We start from the raw sequence: 19,849 nt of genomic DNA, 5'->3' as shown, positions 1-19,849 counted from the left end.
AATTCAGGATTGGTCGCAGTTTCGACTTCCCTATGTGTTTCCTCCTCTGGCGATGCTCCCCAGAGTGTTGCAGAAAATCAGGTCCGACTGTCATCGCGCCATTCTCGTCGCCCCAGATTGGCCGAGGCGGTCGTGGTACCCGGATCTGTGGCATCTCACGGTGGGTCAACCGTGGGCGCTCCCAGACCGCCCAGACTTGCTGTCTCAAGGGCCGTTTTTCCATCTGAATTCTGCGGCCCTCAACCTGACTGTGTGGCCATTGAGTCCTGGCTCCTAGCGTCCTCAGGGTTATCTCAAGATGTCATTGCCACTATGAGACAGGCCAGGAAACCAACGTCCGCCAAGATCTATCACAGATCTTGGAGGATCTTCTTGTCCTGGTGCTCTGACAAGGGTTTTACGCCCTGGCCCTTTGCCTTACCCACTTTTCTTTCATTCCTTCAATCCGGAATGGACAAGGGTTTGTCTCTCGGCTCTCTCAAGGGACAATCATCGGCGCTTTCCGTATTTTTTCAAAAGCGTCTAGCCAGACTTCCGCAGGTCCGCACGTTCCTGCAGGGAGTTTGCCACATAGTCCCACCTTACAAGCGTCCGCTGGAACCCTGGGACCTCAATAGGGTGCTAACGGCTCTTCAGAAGCCACCTTTCGAGCCGCTGCGGGAAGTTTCTTTATCACGTCTTTCGCAAAAGGTGGCATTTCTAGTGGCAGTTACATCGCTCCGTAGAGTGTCGGAGCTGGCAGCGCTGTCATGCAAAGCCCCCTTCCTGGTTTTTCACCAGGATAAGGTGGTTCTACGTCCGGTACCGGAATTTCTCCCTAAGGTGGTATCCCCTTTTCATCTCAATCAGGATATCTCCTTACCTTCATTTTACCCTCATCCAGTTCACCAATGTGAAAAGGATTTGCACTCATTAGATTTAGTGAGAGCACTCCGGCTCTACGTGTCTCGCACGGCGCCCCTGCGCCGTTCAGATGCCCTCTTTGTCCTTATCGCTGGCCAGCGTAAGGGTTTGCAGGCTTCCAAGTCAACCTTGGCTCGATGGATCAAGGAACCGATTCTTGAATCCTACCGTTCTTCTGGGCTTCCACTTACTTCAGGGTTGAAAGCCCATTCTACCAGAGCCGTGGGTGCGTCCTGGGCACTGCGGCACCGGGCTACGGCTCAGCAGGTGTGTCAAGCAGCTACCTGGTCTAGTCTGCACACTTTCACGAAACACTATCAGGTGCATGCCTATGCTTCGGCAGACGCCAGTCTAGGTAGGCGAGTCCTTCAGGCGGCGGTTGCCCACCTGTAAGAGGGGGTCGTTTTTCGGCTCTTTTTATCGAGGTATTATTTTACCCACCCAGGGACTGCTTTTGGACGTCCCAATTGTCTGGGTCTCCCAATGGAGCGACAAAGAAGAAGGGAATTTTGTTTACTTACCGTAAATTCCTTTTGTTCTAGCTCCTATTGGGAGACCCAGCACCCGCCCCTTTCCCTTCGGGCTGTTGTTATTTTGTGTACACATGTTGTTCATGTTGAATTGTTCTTTTGGTTCATGGTTTCAGTTCTCCGAACATCCTTCGGATTGAATTTACCTTAGACCAATTTATAAGTTTCCTCCTTCCTGCTTTTGCACCAAAACTGAGGAGCCCGTGATGCACGGGAGGGTGTATAGGCAGAGGGGAGGGGTTACACTTTTTAAAGTGTAATACTTTGTGTGGCCTCCGGAGGCAGAAGCTATACACCCAATTGTCTGGGTCTCCCAATAGGAGCTAGAAGAAAAGGAATTTACGGTAAGTAAACAAAATTCCCTTCTTTTTGGGCAAAAAACTCCTGCATACAGTCCTGGTTGGAGGATGCTGAGCCTTGTAGTTCTGCAGCTGCTGTCTGCTCTCCTGCATACACTAGTTCTGCAGCTATCTGCTCTCCTGCATACAATGAAGAACATATTGAAGAAGGAAATGATATCAGACCTTTTATTTCCTTTTTTTCATCAACAATCTTTAATGGCATTGTTCACTGATTAAAAACGTAGTGAGCAAAAACGCAGCACAAAACGCGGTAAAAACGCACGTTTTTGCCGCATTTTTTGCCGCGGGTGCGTTTTTTAAGACAAAAACGCACATAAAAACGCAGTGTGAAAAAAACGCCTAGTGCGTACATACCCTTAAATGGCGCTGTCAATATGTGACAGCGTCATTTACATGCCGATTGCGGTAAATCTTTACTCACCTAGCTCCATCAGCGGCGCTGTGACATGATCATAATGAGCCGATGGTTGTCATTGCAGCACAAGGTAATTTGATGACTCCTGTAGCTCACACGACTCACTTCCTGTTTTACCCAGCTGAGTGCTGCCAGTAACAAGAGGTGAGTATTTCTGGTGATCACAGCTGTGTAGCTGTGATCAACAGAAATGAACAAACTATCAGACTACTGATCCTTATAGTCCCCTAGGGGGTCTAGTAAAACAAAAAATAAAAAAAGTATTGAAAAATAAACCTAAAAGTTCAAATCAACCCTCCCTCTCACCCCATTGAAACTTGAAGGGTTAAAAAAATATACACATATTTGGTATCGCCACGTTCAGAAATGACTGATCTATCAAAATATAAAATCAATTAATCTGATTGGTAAACGGTGTAGCGGCAAAACAATCCAAACATCAAAATTAAGTTTTTTGGTCGCTACAAATTTTGTACAAAATGCAAAAACAGGCGTTCAAAGCTTAGCATCTGCACAAAAATGGGACCATTAAACATGTCAGCTTGAGACTCAAAAAATAAGCCATCACTGGGCCATAGATCCCAAAAAATGAGAACGCTACGGGTCGTAGAAATGGCGCAAAAAGTGTGCCACTTTTGTTGGACAAACATATGATTTTTTTTAACCCCTTAGATAAAAGTAGACCTATACATGTTTGGTGTCTACGAACTCACACCGACCTCAGGCATCACACCGACAAACCAGTTTTACCATATGGTGAACACGGTGAATAAAATATCTCAAAAACAATCATGCAATCGCACTTTCTTCGGCGCTCCATTGTGAGACCCAGACGATTGGAGACCCAGACGATTGGGGTGTATAGCACTGCCTCCGGAGGCCACACAAAGCATTACACTAAAAAGTGTAAGGCCCCTCCCCTTCTGGCTATACACCCCCAGTGGGATCACTGGCTCACCAGTTTTCTGCTTTGTGCGAAGGAGGTCAGACATCCACGCATAGCTCCACTGTTTAGTCAGCAGCAGCTGCTGACTATGTCGGATGGAAGAAAAGAGGGCCCATACTAGGGCCCCCAGCATGCTCCCTTCTCACCCCACTTGCGGTTTGTAAGGTTGAGGTACCCATTGCGGGTACGGAGGCGGGAGCCCACATGCTGTTTTCCTTCCCCATCCCCCTGTGGGGCTCTGAGGAAGTGGGATCTTACCGGCCTCCAAGCCCTGAGGCTGGGCTCCGTCCACAGACCCATTGAACCTGCTGGATAAGGAGCCGGGGTACCGTTCAGGGACAAGGCCCTGCAACATTCAGGTACTCTGTGTCCCCCTATGGATTGGCCGCGCACACTCCAGACTTGCTGGGTGTGCTAGTGCGCCGGGGACAGTAGCGCTGCGCGCTGGGGTTTGAGTCACTGCAGCTTGGCTGAGTGACTTTATGTGTTGGGAACTACCGCGCCGGCCGCTCTGGGAGCGGCGGCGCGGCTGGGACTTGTAGTGCGCCGGGGACTTAGCGCCGACCGTGCTTTTACGACGGCGGCGCTTATAAATCTAGTCCCCGGCTTTTGCGGCCTAGCTCCGCTTCGTTCCCGCCCCCTCCCTGTCACTCAGGGAAGGGGACAGGCGTTGTGCAATCGTCAGCGCCGAGGGCTGGAGCCTTATTTACATGCTCCAGCCCTCTCACTGGGCACAGTGGGACGCAGCTTTCCCGCTTTTTGTCTGAGCACACCCAGGGCCCGCCCCCCCTCCACAGAGACGCCGGCAGCCATTCCTGCATGCAGTCTGGCTGGGGAACGGACACAGGCTCTGGGAGACCCAGACAAGGGATTTCTGGCGACCACACACCCGCGTTAAGCGGGCGTTAAGCAGCACATTCGTGCTGGCCCCACTAGTGCCACAGTGTTATTTGGTGTACTTTTTCCTGTACCAGATATATCTATATATATTGCACTGTAAGGTCGCTTCTTGGCTGTATACCCCTATTGCTCTGAGGAGACGACAACATGTCATCTGCAAAACGCAAGGGTGCCAAGACACAGGCTGTGAACGCTGCTTGTGCAGCTTGTGGGGCTAATCTACCGGCAGGTTACAATGACCCCCATTGTGTGCAATGTTCGGTCCCTGTGCCACTTCGTCAGCCGGAGCCTGTGGTGGTAGTGGCCCAGGCAGAGTCGCCGGTGAACCCTGTCCCGGTGACGGGGACAGAGTTTGCTGTTTTTGCTGACAGGATGTCTGTCACTATGACAAAAATCCTAGAGACCTTGCAGGCCAGGCCAGTTACTCAGTCCATGGACACTGCTGCGGCAATGTTCCCCGGTCCCCCTCAGTTGGAGTTAATCAGTGCTTCAAGGGGGTCCCAGGCATCTCAGCCTGACGGCTCTGATTCAGATGACAGTCCCAGGCAGCCTAAGCGTGCTCGCTGGGAGAGACCCCCCCACGTCATCACGCGGATCAGGGTCTCAGCGAGAAGAGTCTCTACATGATGAGACAGAGGAGGGTGATCAGGAGTCTAATCCTGAAACCGCTCTCAATCTGGATACTCCTGATGGTGACGCCATGGTAAATGACCTTATAGCGGCCATCAATAGACTGTTGGATATTTCTCCCCCAGCCCCTTCTGCAGAGGAGGCAGCTGCACAGCAGGAGAAGTTCCATTTCAGGTATCCCAAGCCTAAACTGAGTACTTTTCTGGACCACGCTGACTTCAGAGAATCAGTCCAGAAACACCATGCCTACCCAGATAAGCGTTTCTCCAAACGTCTTAAGGATACACGTTATCCCTTTCCCCCTGACGTGGTCAAACGCTGGACACAGTGTCCAAAGGTGGATCCCCCAATCTCCAGGCTTGCAGCTAGATCCATAGTTGCAGTGGAAGATGGGGCTTCACTTAAAGATGCCAATGACAGACAGATGGACCTTTGGTTAAAGTCTGTCTATGAAGCTATTGGCGCGTCGTTTGCTCCAGCATTCGCGGCCGTGTGGGCACTCCAAGCTATTTCAGCTGGCCTGGCACAGGTGGACTCTATCATATGTCCAGCAGTGCTGCGAGTAGCGTCCCTAACCTCGCAAATGTCTGCGTTTGCGACTTACGCTATCAACGCTGTCCTGGACTCTACAAGCCGTACCTCAATTGCGTCTGCCAACTCTGTTGTCTTGCGCAGAGCCTTGTGGTTAAAGGAATGGAAAGCGGATTCTGCTTCCAAAAAATGTTTAACCAGCTTGCCGCTATCTGTAGATAGACTGTTTGGTGAACAATTGGCTGAAATTATTAAACAATCCAAGGGTAAGGACTCCTCCTTACCCCAGCCCAGATCAAGCAAACCTCAACAGAGGAAGTGGCAGTCGAGGTTTCGGTCCTTTCGAGGCTCCAGCAAGACCCATTTCTCCTCGTCCAAAGGAACTCAGAAGGAGCAAAGGAGCTCAGATTCCTGGCGGGCTCAGTCACGCCCCAAGAAAGCAACCGGAGGAACCGCTTCCAAGGCGGCTGCCTCATGACTTTCGGCCTCAGCCCTCCGCATCCTCGGTCGGTGGCAGGCTCTCCCGCTTTTGCGACATTTGGCTGCCACAGGTCAAAGACCGGTGGGTAGCAGACATTTTGTCTCACGGGTACAGGATAGAATTCAATTCTCGTCCTCCGCCTCGGTTCTTCAGAGCCTCCCCACATCCCGACCGAGCAGATGCCCTTCTGCAGGCGGTGTGCTCACTAAAAGCAGAAGAAGTGGTGATCCCTGTTCCTCTGCAGGAACAAGGGCACGGTTTTTACTCCAATCTCTTCGTGGTTCCAAAAAAGGACGGCTCGTTCCGTCCTGTTCTGGACCTAAAGCTGCTCAACAAGCATGTGAACGCCAGGCGGTTCCGGATGGAATCCCTCCGCTCTGTCATTGCCTCAATGTCTCAAGGAGATTTCCTTGCATCAATAGACATCAAAGATGCTTATCTCCACGTGCCGATTGCTACAGAACACCAACGTTTCCTACGTTTCGTGATAGGAGACGACCATCTCCAGTTCGTAGCTCTGCCATTTGGTCTGGCGACAGCCCCACGGGTTTTCACCAAGGTCATGGCGGCAGTGGTAGCAGTCTTGCATTCTCAGGGTCATTCGGTGATCCCTTACTTAGACGATCTACTTGTCAAAGCACCCTCTCAAGAGGCATGCCAACACAGCCTGAATGTTGCGCTGGAGACTCTCCAGACTTTCGGGTGGATCATCAACTTTTCAAAGTCAAACCTGGCACCGACTCAATCACTAACGTATCTTGGCATGGAGTTTCATACTCTCTCAGCGATAGTGAAGCTTCCGCTGGACAAGCAGCGGTCTCTACGGACAGGGGTGCAGTCTCTCCTTCAGGGTCAGTCGCACCCCTTAAGGCGCCTCATGCACTTCCTAGGGAAGATGGTGGCAGCAATGGAGGCAGTCCCGTTCGCGCAGTTTCATCTGCGTCCACTTCAATGGGACATTCTCCGCCAGTGGGACGGGAAGACAACTTCCCTAGACAGGAAAGTCTCCCTTTCTCAGACGGCCAAGGATTCTCTGCTATGGTGGCTCCTTCCCACCTCATTAACGCAGGGAAGCTCATTCCTGCCCCCATCCTGGGCAGTGGTCACGACAGACGCGAGTCTGTCAGGGTGGGGAGCAGTTTTTCTCCACCACAGGGCTCAAGGGACGTGGACTCAGCAGGAGTCCACCCTTCAGATCAATGTTCTGGAAATCAGGGCAGTGTATCTTGCCCTATTAGCCTTCCAGCAGTGGCTGGAAGGAAAGCAGATCCGAATTCAGTCGGACAACTCCACAGCGGTGGCATACATCAACCACCAAGGAGGGACACGCAGTCGGCAAGCCTTCCAGGAAGTCAGGCGGATTCTGATGTGGGTGGAGGAAAGAGCATCCACCATATCAGCGGTTCACATCCCGGGCGTAGAAAACTGGGAAGCAGACTTCCTCAGTCACCAGGGCATGGACGCAGGGGAATGGTCCCTTCACCCGGACGTGTTTCAGGAAATCTGCCGCCGCTGGGGGGTGCCGGACGTCGACCTAATGGCGTCTCGGCACAACAACAAGGTCCCGACCTTCATAGCGCGGTCTCGCGATCAAAGAGCTCTGGCGGCAGACGCCCTGGTGCAAGATTGGTCGCAGTTCCGGCTCCCTTATGTGTTTCCACCTCTGGCACTCTTGCCCAGAGTGTTACGCAAGATCAGATCCGATTGCGGCCGCGTCATACTCGTCGCCCCAGACTGGCCGAGGAGGTCGTGGTACCCGGATCTGTGGCATCTCACGGTCGGCCAACCGTGGGCACTACCAGACCGTCCAGACTTACTGTCCCAAGGGCCGTTTTTCCATCGGAATTCTGCGGCCCTGAACCTGACTGTGTGGCCATTGAATCCTGGATCCTAGAGTCTTCAGGATTATCCCAAGGGGTCGTTGCCACCATGAGACAGGCTAGGAAGTCCACGTCTGCTAAGATCTACCACAGAACGTGGAACATTTTCTTATCCTGGTGCTCTGCACAAGGAGTATCTCCCTGGCCATTCGCGTTACCTGTCTTTCTTTCCTTCCTGCAAGCTGGGTTGGAAAAGGGCTTGTCGCTCGGCTCCCTTAAAGGGCAAGTCTCCGCACTATCCGTGTTTTTTCAGAAGCGTCTAGCACGACTTTCTCAGGTGCGCACGTTCCTGCAGGGGGTTTGTCATATCGTACCTCCGTACAGGCGGCCTTTAGATCCGTGGGATCTAAACAAAGTCCTTGTTACTCTCCAGAAGCCGCCATTCGAGCCTCTGAGGGATGTGTCACTTTCTCGACTCTCACAGAAAGTGGCCTTTCTGGTAGCGGTCACGTCTCTTCGGAGAGTGTCTGAACTAGCAGCGCTGTCATCCAAAGCTCCTTTCCTGGTGTTCCACCAGGACAAGGTAGTGCTGCGCCCCATTCAGGAGTTTCTCCCTAAGGTGGTATCCTCTTTTCATCTTAATCAGGATATCTCCTTGCCTTCCTTTTATCCGCATGCAGTTCATCGGTATGAAAAGGATTTACATTTGTTGGATCTGGTGAGAGCACTCAGAATCTACATTTCCCGCACGGCGCCCCTGCGCCGCTCGGATGCACTCTTTGTCCTTGTCGCTGGTAAGCGCAAAGGGTCGCAGGCTTCCAAAGCCACCCTGGCTCGGTGGATCAAAGAACCAATTCTTGAAGCCTACCGTTCTGCTGGGCTTCCGGTTCCATCAGGGCTGAAGGCCCATTCTACCAGAGCCGTGGGTGCGTCCTGGGCATTACGACACCAGGCTACGGCTCAACAGGTGTGCCAGGCAGCTACCTGGTCGAGTCTGCACACTTTCACCAAACATTATCAGGTGCATACCTATGCTTCGGCGGACGCCAGCCTAGGTAGGAGAGTCCTGCAGGCGGCAGATGCCTCCCCGTAGGGGAGGGCTGTCTTTGCAGCTCTAACATGAGGTATTTCTTTACCCACCCAGGGACAGCTTTTGGACGTCCCAATCGTCTGGGTCTCCCAATGGAGCGCCGAAGAAGAAGGGAATTTTGTTACTTACCGTAAATTCCTTTTCTTCTAGCTCCTATTGGGAGACCCAGCACCCGCCCTGTTGTCCTTCGGGATTTTTGGTTGTTTTTCGGGTACACATGTTGTTCATGTTGAATGGTTTTCAGTTCTCCGATGTTACTTCGGAGTGAATTTGTTTAAACCAGTTCTTGGCTTTCCTCCTTCTTGCTTTTGCACTAAAACTGGTGAGCCAGTGATCCCACTGGGGGTGTATAGCCAGAAGGGGAGGGGCCTTACACTTTTTAGTGTAATGCTTTGTGTGGCCTCCGGAGGCAGTGCTATACACCCCAATCGTCTGGGTCTCCAATCGTCTGGGTCTCCCAATAGGAGCTAGAAGAAAAGGAATTTACGGTAAGTAACAAAATTCCCTTCTTTCTTGCAATTTTTCCCGCACTTGGAATTTTTCTGCCGTTTTTCCAGTACACTATATGGTAAAACTTATGGTTTCATTTAAAAGTTCAATTTGTCTTGCAAAAAACAAGCACTTATATGGCAATATTGACGTAAAAATAAAAAAAGTTACAGTTCTCGGAGGAAGGGGAATGAAAAAAAACCCCAAAAAATGGAAGATCGGCTGGTGAAGGGGTTAAGGCTTTTGCTTTGCACATTTCAAATGACTATATATATATATATTTTTCTAGTTTTAGGCAGAGTAAGTGAACATTACCAGGACAATAATGATGAAGGCCGTGATGAAATTGATGAATCATTGGTAAGATATTGCAATTAGTCTTGAAGCACCAGTTTACAGAAAAGTTATATGTCTGGACAGATTCATCATCCGTCCATCGTCCTCTTATGCGTTAGTAGCATTAAGGATTATTATTAGTGATGAGCGGATTCACAGAAAACCCGGACCAGCGGGTCTTACCAGGTAAAAAAAAAAAACCCGGTTCCAGCCCGAGATTGGTCCTGATTATCTGGCCGGACACTGTTCCCCATATAAGTCTATGGGGACCACAATCTGGTAATTAAAAATGGTAGTACAAGAGATAGGGGAATAAACACAAGCAGGCTGTACTTTTTGAGCCTGGAGCAGCTGTAACTGCTTACAGGCTGCTCATTCACTTCCGGGGCCACTCTTTACCTTCATTGCGTAGGCAGTGCTTCCCTTGCCCACCAGCAGTCCTGACGTCTGTGATTCGTTGCAGTGACACAAGGATTCATTCTACACAAGGATGACCGGTTAAAAACAATATTCAAAGATCCTCCATTGCTGTGCTACAGGCAACCTCCTAATTTAAGGAGCATCATGATCCGAAGTTCTATGCCCTCAGACACACCAAGAGGAACTTATCCTTGCAATGTAAAGAGCTGCAAAACCTGAGCTCATGTAGAGACCAAAGACCGGATACAGATCCCTAACACACAGAAGGACTATAAAATTCCTGGGACATTCACATGCTCCTTTTCCAACGTGGTGTACTTAATCCTGTACACTATATGTCCTATTGGGGGCCTCTATGTTGGAGAAACAGGACAGAGACTGAGAGCAAGGATGAGATCTCACCGCCACACAATTACAGACAAAAAAATCCATTTACCTGTGGCCAAACATTTCTGTGCTCCAGGATACAACATAAACCACATGAAAGTTGTCATAGTAAAAGAAAGGCAACTTCAGATCACAGAGGTCTGGGAATACAAATTCATCACAATGTTTAACTCTGTGGACACAGGACTCAACCTCTCAGAAGGATTTATGACTCATTACAAAATCTGAGAGGTCAGCTCCAGAGACTACGAGGGCACCAGGCCTCTGATCCTACATGGATATCGGGACAATAAAACTCACACCAGTAATCAAAGCTAATTAAGGATTCACTTTCTAAGCTCAGTGTTTGTTTATTTAAATGTCCTTTTACTATGCATCGCTCTGCCCTGTTTTGTGTATATATTTGTGTTTTTTCAGATATTTTGTCATACCATGCCTGAGGAAGAGACCTGAGATGTCTCGAAAGCTTGCTTTATAACATCATACATTTTTTTTTTTTTCCAAACATTTTTATTGATTTTCCAAATTTTATAAAAACCATAACAAAATGAGTTTGATTAAAGGGAAGGACAATCAATTGACAAACTATGGTATAGAAGAAGAGAAAAAGGGGTACAACCTCCTCTTGCTAGTCCAGATTGTTCTTCCACGAAAAATGACATATAATGAAACCGAACTAGAAAGTCAAAATAAACCACATGTAATATAGTCTCTCAAACCCGTGTCCTTCTTTAGTGGTTCCAAAATCAATGATGTGTCTTAATACTTCCTTGACGTCTCGCCTCCTCCTTCCTCTTGAGCCCCCGCTAAGTGAGCCTTAGGGCGGCTTTGCACGTTGCGATATTGCACGTGTGATGTCGGTGGGGTCAAATCGAAAGTGACGCACATCCGGCGTCGCAGTCGATATCGCAACGTGTAAAACCTTTTTGATACGATGAACGAGCGCAAAAGCGTCGTTGTCGTATCATCGCTGCAGCCTCAGACATTTCCATAATGCCGGTGCAGCGACAGGTACGATGTTGTTCCTCGCTCCTGCGGCAGCACACATCGCTGTGTGTGAAGCCGCAGGAGCGAGGAACTTCACCTTACCTGCCGCCGGCTGCAATGAGAAGGACGGAGGTGGGCGGGATGTTTACATCCTGCTCATCTCCGCCCCTCCGCTTCAATTGGCCGCCTGCCGTGTGACGTCACTGTGACGCCGCACGACCCGCCCCCTAAGGAAGGAGGCGGGTCGCCAGCCAGAGGGACGTCGCACGGCAGGTATGTGCGTGTAAAGCTGCCGTAGCGATAATAATCGCTACGGCAGCTTTCACTAGATATCGCACGTGCGACGGGGGCGGGACTATCGCTGCAGCATCGGTAACACATTGTTACCGATGTCGCAACGTGCAAAGCCCGCCTTAGGTTGCCCAAAATACCCTGGATTTCTTTCAGGAGATACCACTCCGTGTGTATGAAAGGTGTCACCAAGTTATTTTTTTCTCCCCGTGTGAAGTGGTGTTCAATAAAATTTTTCCATCTCCCAAAGAACGTGGCTGTCTTTTGATCCTTATCCCTTTCCGCTTCCAATTTTTCCAACTTCAGAAGAGCATGCAATTCCCCAATAACCTCCTTTGTAGATGGACCCTCCCTCTGTATCCAGTGTCTTAAGATACACCTTTTAGCTATCATGGCCAAGTCATGTATGATTGCAAATGTCCTTTTATCCCGAGTATTTGATCCCCCTTTGACTCCACCCTCAAAGAAATGGAAAATCCACACCATTAATTCTGGTCTGCAATATATCCCCCATGTTGTTTGGGCCAACATTCTTATTCGATTCCAGAACCTCTGCACTTCCTTACATTCCCAGAGTCCATGTAGCATATCTGTTTTCTCTGTTTGACATTTTGGACAACGTGCATCTCTACCCGGAATATTGAAACCTACAATAGCCCTATCTAAAATCCTAAACTGGGTGTCTCTCCAACCCTCGTTGGTGATGTGTTTCCGCATTTGGACCCACCCTTTCAATATATTTCCCACCACTTCTTGATCTTTCAGTTGTTTCTCCCATGCTAATAAGGTACGACTATCCTCCCGAGATATTAATACCTCCCTAAGTGTTCGGTAAATTTAGGATACATTTACATTTGTAACCTCACATTCCAGGAGCTCATCAATCGGACTTTTGTTCAGTTCCCTTCCAATCTCGCCAAGATCTCTGATTACTCCAAACTTCAATTGCTCATACTGGATAATGTGAATGTTATTGAGGTCATATTTATCGAGCACTTCCCTTCCTGTCATCCTGCGTCTCTCCTCCACATTCATAACATCTTGCATTCTCTTGATGCCCTTCTCTTTCCATTCCAGAAAAAAACTTGTTGTCTCGTCCCTGAGTGAAATTTGGGGATGCCCAGGGATTGAAATACTTAGACACCTTCCAGGAAAGTCCCAGTTTCTTTCTAACTAGTCTCCAAGTTAACATGGTGTCTCGGAATATGATAGAGTTTCTTATGTGACCCTCAGTCCTAGACAATGGGGCCTGGAGAATGGACTTCAGGTCCCATGGTGTTGCATATTTGCTCTCCATGTCATGATCTGAGTGTCTACTTGTTCCTCTCAACCAGGCGATCACGTGACTCATGATACACACCAGGTTATACCCCCTAACGTCCGGGAAATTGATTCCTCCTCCACTGACTTCATCAATGTGCGTAATTTTATTCTGGGTTTCCTTCCCCTCCACACAAAATCCGCATATGCTGTGTTGAGTCTGTTAACATCTTTTAGTTTTAATAGTAGCGGAATTGTCTGAAAGGGATACAGCAGCCTAGGAAAGCTCATCATTTTTATCAAGTGGCATCTTGCCAGCATTGGTAAGGGTAAGCCTTTCCATCCCCTTAGTTGTGTTATGATTTTCCTGATCAGTGGGCCATAATTCATTTTATAAATTGTTTCCACCGTTCTCCCTATCTGCACTCCCAGGTATTTGATTGATGTCTTTGATATAGGGATCCCACATATACAACCATCTCTCAGATTTCTCCCAACGCTCCCGTGACCTCCCCTCAAGAACAAGATCTCGCACTTCTTTTTGTTTAACTTAAAGCCTGAGAATGATCCAAATTTTTCAATCATGTCAAGGGTTTGGGGTAAGTCCACGCCTGGGTTTCCCATATACAGTATCACATCATCAGCGAAAAGCGCTATCTTCATTTCTGCCCCCCTTATTTTGATCCCTTTGAAGCTGTTATGACCCTGGAGAACTCTAGATAATGGCTCAATTGCCAGGTTAAATAGTAGGGGGGATAGCGGGCAGCCCTGCCTCGTCCCCTTCATCAGGGGGAACACTTCCGACAGGAAGCCCGGGGTATGTATCCTTGCTCCCGAGTTGGCATATAAACTTCTGATGTAAAGTCTCATTTTACCGGTAATTCTTATGGCCTCCATCATTTTATCTAGCCAGTTCCAATTAACATTATCAAACGCTTTCTCAGCGTCGAGTGTAACTAAAGCAGGTTTTGCCCCAATCTAACCGCATCTACCACTAAGATCGTCTTCCTGATGTTGGTAACCACATTTCTCCCTTTAGTAAACCCTACCTGATGTTCGGTGATTATCCTAGGCAAAATCAGTGCTAGTCTATCGGCCATGATTTTGGACATTATTTTTAAATCCTGATTAATGAGCGATATGGGTCTGTAACTAGAGGGATCATCTAGGTCTTTGTTACCCTTCGGGAGTAATTTAATGTATGCTATGTTGGCATTTCTAGGGATTTCTGTTCCTCCCAGGATTGCATTAAAAGCTGAGGTTAAGTCCGGTGTAATCAGATCCCTAAGTGCTTTATAAAATTCGCTATTAAAACCGTCAGGTCCTGGCACTTTATTGGTGTTAAGCTCCCTGATTGTTCTTGTTACCTCCTCCACTGAAATGTCCGCATTTAGGGCTCCCGGCTCTTCCTCCGTTGAGTTAGGCATTTGAGCTTGTCTTAACCAATCGTCTTCGTCAGTGAAATCATTGTTTCTTTGTCGCTCCATTGGGAGACCCAGACAATTGGGTGTATAGCTTCTGCCTCCGGAGGCCACACAAAGTATTACACTTAAAAGTGTAAACCCCTCCCCTCTGCCTATACACCCCCCCGTGCATCACGGGCTCCTCAGTTTTTATGCTTTGTGCGAAGGAGGAACACATGCACGCAAGCTCCACAATTTAGTCAGCAGCAGCTGCTGACTATATCGGATGGAAGAAAAGAGGGCCCATAACAGGGCCCCCGGCATGCTCCCTTCTCACCCCACTCTGGTCGGCGGTGCTGTTAAGGTTGAGGTATCCATTGCGGGTACGTAGGCAGGAGCCACATGCTGTTTTCCTTCCCCATCCCTTAGGGGCTCTGGGTGAAGTGGGATCCTAACCGGTCACCAGGCACTGGGACTGTGCTCCCTCCGCAGCCCCTGGGAGAATCTGCTGGACAGGAGACCGGGTATCGTCAGGGACAAGGCCCTGCTCCTCTGAGGTACTCTGTGTCCCCTTGGGGACGGCGCATAGAGAGCCTGTGTTATGGACGCTGCAGCAGCTGCTGGGTGTGTTGGTGCGCCGGGACTACCGCGCTGACCGCGCTTGTTTGCCGGCCGCGCTTATAACTTTACTCCCCGGCTTTTGCGGCCTAGTACCGCATACTCCCGCCCCCGGGCCTGCCAGTCAGGGGTAAGGGCGGGACGCTGCACTGGACGTCAGCGCCGAGGGCTGGAGCATACTTCGTATCCTCCTCCCCCCTCACTGAGCACCGTGGGGCACCAGATTCCCGCACTTTCTGAGGCACGCCCACGGCTCCCTCCTCCTCTCAGAACGCTGGCAGCCATTCCTATCAGCACTTCTGACGCCGGAGAACTTCAGAGGGGAGACAACACCGAGCTCCACAGCTCTGGGAGGCCCAGGCAGGGAATCTGGTGGTCACACAACCGCTGCAGGCGGTCGGTAAGCCGCACCTGTCACTAGGTGCTGGCCCCCCTGGGTGCCGAAGTGTATATTTATATGATTATATTGTATACATTTACTCTGTACGGCCGCACTATTGCTTTTGGCTATATACCCTCTCTGATTGCTCTAAGAGGAGACAACAGCATGTCGTCCGCAAAAAGCAAGGGTGCCAAGGCACAGGCTTACTTTGCAACCTGTACCTCATGTGCGGCTATGCTACCTGCAGGTTCCACCTACCCTCATTGTGTGCAATGTTCGGCCCCTGTGACACTCACTCAGCCGCAGCCTCTGCCACTGGTGGGACCCCCGGCCCAGGTGGAACCACCTGCTGCCACTGTCCAGGTGACAGGGACAGAGTTTGCAGTATTCGCTGACAAACTTTCTGAGTCTATGGATAAATGGTCTGCTAAGATACTAGAAGCCTTGCAGTCCAGACCGGTAACACAGGCCCCGGGCACTGTTGAATCATTGACCCCAGGCCCCCCTCGGTTGGAGCAGCAAAGTGCTCCTGGGGTGACTCATAGGTCCCACGGTGAGGTCTCCGACACGGACCGCAGTCCCAGACCGCCTAAGCGGGCTCGCTGGGAGCTTCCCTTGACTTCATCACACTGTTCAGGGTCTCAGCATGAGGACTTTCTGGAGGATGAAGCGGATGGGGCAGATCAGGGCTCTGATCCTGACACCGCTCTCAACCTTGATACACCTGAAGGGGACGCCATAGTAAACGACCTTATAGCGTCCATCAATCAGGTGTTGGATCTTTCTCCTCCAGCTCCTCCGATTGAGGAGTCAGCTTCTCAGCAGGAGAAATTCCATTTTAGGTTTCCCAAACGTACACGGAGTGGGTTTCTTGATCACTCCGACTTCAGGGATACAGTCCAGAAACACCGAGCGTTTCCAGATAAGCGCTTTACTAAGCGCCTTAATGACACACGTTATCCCTTCCCCCCTGACGTCGTCAAGGGTTGGGCTCAGTGTCCCAAGGTGGATCCTCCAGTCTCTAGACTGGCGGCTAGATCCATAGTTGCAGTGGCAGATGGTGCATCACTCAAGGATGCCACTGACAGGCAGATAGAGCTCCTGATGAAATCCATCTATGAAGCTATTGGCGCGTCCTTTGCTCCGGCATTCGCAGCCGTATGGGCACTACAAGCTATCTCAGCTTGTCAGTCTGAGATTAATGCAGTCACACGTGCCTCTACTCCGCAGGTTGTGTCTTTAACCTCTCAGGCGTCGGCTTTTGCGTCCTACGCCATGAATGCTGTTCTGGACTCTGCGAGCCGTACGGCGGTAGCATCCGCCAATTCAGTGGCAGTCCGTAGGGCCATGTGGCTACGTGAATGGAAGGCAGACTCTGCTTCCAAAAAGTTCTTAACCGGGTTGCCATTTTCTGGCGACCGCCTGTTTGGCGAGCGATTGGATGAAATCATTAAACAATCCAAGGGAAAGGACTCGTCCTTACCCCAGTCCAAACCAAACAGACCTCCACAACGGAAGGTACAATCGAGGTTTCGGTCCTTTCGGCCCTCAGCCAGATCTCAATTCTCCTCGTCCAACAGGCCACAGAAGGGTCAGGGGAACTCCGATTCATGGCGGTCTAAGTTACGTCCTAAGAAGACCGCCGGAGGAACCGCTCCCAAAGCGGCCTCCTCATGACTCTCGGCCTCCCCAAACCGCATCCTCGGTCGGTGGCAGGCTCTCCCGCTTTTGCGACGCCTGGGTGCCACATGTCCAAGACCGATGGGTGAGAGACATTCTGTCTCACGGTTACAGGATAGAGTTCAGCTCTCGTCCTCCCACTCGTTTCTTCAGAACATCTCCACCCCCCGAGCGAGCCGATGCTCTTCTTCAGGCGGTGAGCACTCTGAAGGCAGAAGGAGTGGTGATCCCTGTTCCCCTTCAGCAATGGGGCCACGGTTTTTACTCCAACTTGTTTGTGGTGCCAAAAAAGGACGGATCTTTCCGTCCCATTCTGGACCTAAAACTGCTCAACAGACACGTGAAAACCAGGCGGTTCCGGATGGAATCTCTCCGCTCCGTCATCGCCTCAATGTCCCAAGGAGACTTCCTAGCATCAATCGACATCAGGGATGCTTATCTCCACGTGCCGATTGCACCAGAGCATCAGCGCTTCCTGCGTTTCGCCATCGGGAACGAACACCTTCAGTTTGTGGCACTGCCTTTCGGCCTGGCGACAGCCCCACGGGTCTTCACCAAGGTCATGGCAACAGTGGTAGCAGTCCTACACTCTCAGGGACACTCGGTGATCCCTTACTTAGACGATCTGCTTGTCAAGGCCCCCTCTCGGGTGGCATGCCAACACAGCCTGAACATTGCTCTGGAGACTCTCCAGAGATTCGGGTGGATCATCAATTTCCCAAAGTCAAAATTGACACCGGCCCAATCACTGACATATCTCGGCATGGAGTTTCATACTCTCTCAGCGATAGTGAAGCTTCCGCTGGACAAACAGCGTTCACTACAAACAGGGGTGCAATCTCTCCTTCGAGCCCAGTCGCATCCCTTGAGGCGCCTCATGCACTTCCTAGGGAAGATGGTGGCAGCAATGGAGGCAGTTCCTTTTGCGCAGTTTCATCTGCGTCCACTTCAATGGGACATTCTCCGCAAATGGGACAGGAAGTCGACGTCCCTCGACAGGAACATCTCCCTTTCTCGGGCAGCCAAGGCCTCCCTTCAGTGGTGGCTTCTTCCCACTTCTCTGTCGAAGGGGAAATCCTTCCTGCCCCCATCCTGGGCTGTGGTCACGACGGACGCGAGTCTGTCAGGGTGGGGAGCGGTCTTTCTCCACCACAGGGCTCAGGGTACCTGGACTCAGCCAGAGTCCTCCCTTCAGATCAATGTTCTGGAGATAAGGGCAGTGTATCTAGCCCTAAAGGCGTTCCAGCCGTGGCTGGAAGGCAGGCAGATCCGAATTCAGTCGGACAACGCCACGGCGGTGGCATACATCAACCACCAAGGCGGCACACGCAGTCGGCAAGCCTTCCAGGAAGTTCGGCGGATTCTGCTGTGGGTGGAAGCCACAGCCTCCACCATCTCCGCAGTTCACATCCCGGGCGTAGAAAACTGGGAAGCAGACTTTCTCAGTCGCCAGGGCATGGACGCAGGGGAATGGTCTCTTCACCCGGACGTGTTTCAAGAGATCTGTTGTCGCTGGGGAACGCCGGACGTCGATCTCATGGCGTCTCGGCACAACAACAAAGTCCCGGCATTCATGGCACGGTCTCAAGATCACAGAGCTCTGGCGGCGGACGCATTAGTTCAGGATTGGTCGCAGTTTCGACTACCTTATGTGTTTCCTCCTCTGGCAATGCTGCCCAGAGTGTTACGCAAGATCAGGTCCGACTGCCGCCGCGCCATCCTCGTCGCTCCAGACTGGCCGAGGAGGTCGTGGTACCCGGATCTGTGGCATCTCACGGTGGGCCAACCGTGGGCACTACCAGACCGACCAGATTTGCTGTCTCAAGGGCCATTTTTCCATCTGAATTCTGCGGCCGTCAACCTGACTGTGTGGCCATTGAGTCCTGGATCCTAGCGTCTTCAGGGTTATCTCAAGAGGTCATTGCCACTATGAGACAGGCCAGGAAACCAACGTCCGCCAAGATCTACCACAGGGCGTGGAGGATCTTCTTATCCTGGTGCTCTGATCAGGGTTTTACTCCCTGGCCATTTGCCTTGCCCACTTTTCTGTCCTTCCTTCAATCTGGAATGGAAAAGGGTTTGTCTCTCGGCTCCCTTAAGGGACAAGTCTCGGCGCTCTCTGTGTTTTTTCAAAAGCGTCTAGCCAGGCTTCCACAGGTACGCACGTTCCTGCAGGGGGTTTGCCACATAGTCCCTCCTTACAAGCGTCCGCTAGAACCCTGGGATCTGAACAGGGTGCTAACGGCTCTTCAGAAACCACCCTTCGAGCCAATGAGGGATATTTCTCTTTCACGCCTTTCGCAGAAGGTGGTCTTCCTAGTGGCAGTCACTTCACTTCGGAGAGTGTCTGAGCTAGCAGCGCTGTCATGCAAAGCCCCCTTCCTGGTGTTTCACCAGGACAAGGTGGTTCTGCGTCCGGTTCCGGAATTTCTCCCGAAGGTGGTATCCCCTTTTCATCTCAATCAGGATATCTCCTTACCTTCTTTTTGTCCTCATCCAGTTCACCAATGTGAAAAGGATTTGCATTTGTTAGATCTTGTGAGAGCACTCAGACTCTACATTTCTCGTACGGCGCCCCTGCGCCGCTCGGATGCGCTCTTTGTCCTTGTCGCTGGCCAGCGTAAAGGGTCGCAGGCTTCTAAGTCAACCTTGGCTCGGTGGATCAAAGAACCAATTCTGGAAGCCTACCGCTCTTCTGGGCTTCCGGTTCCTTCAGGGCTGAAGGCCCATTCTACCAGAGCCGTGGGTGCGTCCTGGGCTTTGCGGCACCAGGCTACGGCTCAGCAGGTGTGTCAGGCGGCTACCTGGTCGAGTCTGCACACTTTCACGAAACACTATCAAGTGCATACCTACGCTTCGGCAGATGCCAGCCTAGGTAGGCGAGTCCTTCAGGCGGCGGTTGCCCACCTGTAGGAAGGGGCCGTTTTACGGCTCTTTTACCGAGGTATTCTTTTACCCACCCAGGGACTGCTTTTGGACGTCCCAATT

At 50.9% G+C, this 19,849-nt stretch overlaps 1 protein-coding gene across 1 annotated transcript in view; it reads left to right on the top strand.

Moving 5' to 3' along the window:
• LOC142296903 (E3 ubiquitin-protein ligase TRIP12-like) overlaps positions 1-19,849 on the top strand; it is a 498,462-nt gene that overhangs the window by 348,553 nt on the left and 130,060 nt on the right. The window contains exon 24 of the mRNA XM_075341010.1: positions 9,387-9,457. Within this exon, the coding sequence (XP_075197125.1) occupies positions 9,387-9,457 (71 nt within the window). The remainder of the gene's footprint in view (positions 1-9,386; positions 9,458-19,849) is intronic.

Source organism: Anomaloglossus baeobatrachus, chromosome 3 (genome assembly GCF_048569485.1).
Source record: "Anomaloglossus baeobatrachus isolate aAnoBae1 chromosome 3, aAnoBae1.hap1, whole genome shotgun sequence".
Taxonomy (NCBI): Eukaryota; Metazoa; Chordata; class Amphibia; order Anura; family Aromobatidae; genus Anomaloglossus; species Anomaloglossus baeobatrachus.
Note: the sequence above shows the minus strand (reverse complement) of the source record. Positions and strands in the feature narration are given on the sequence as shown.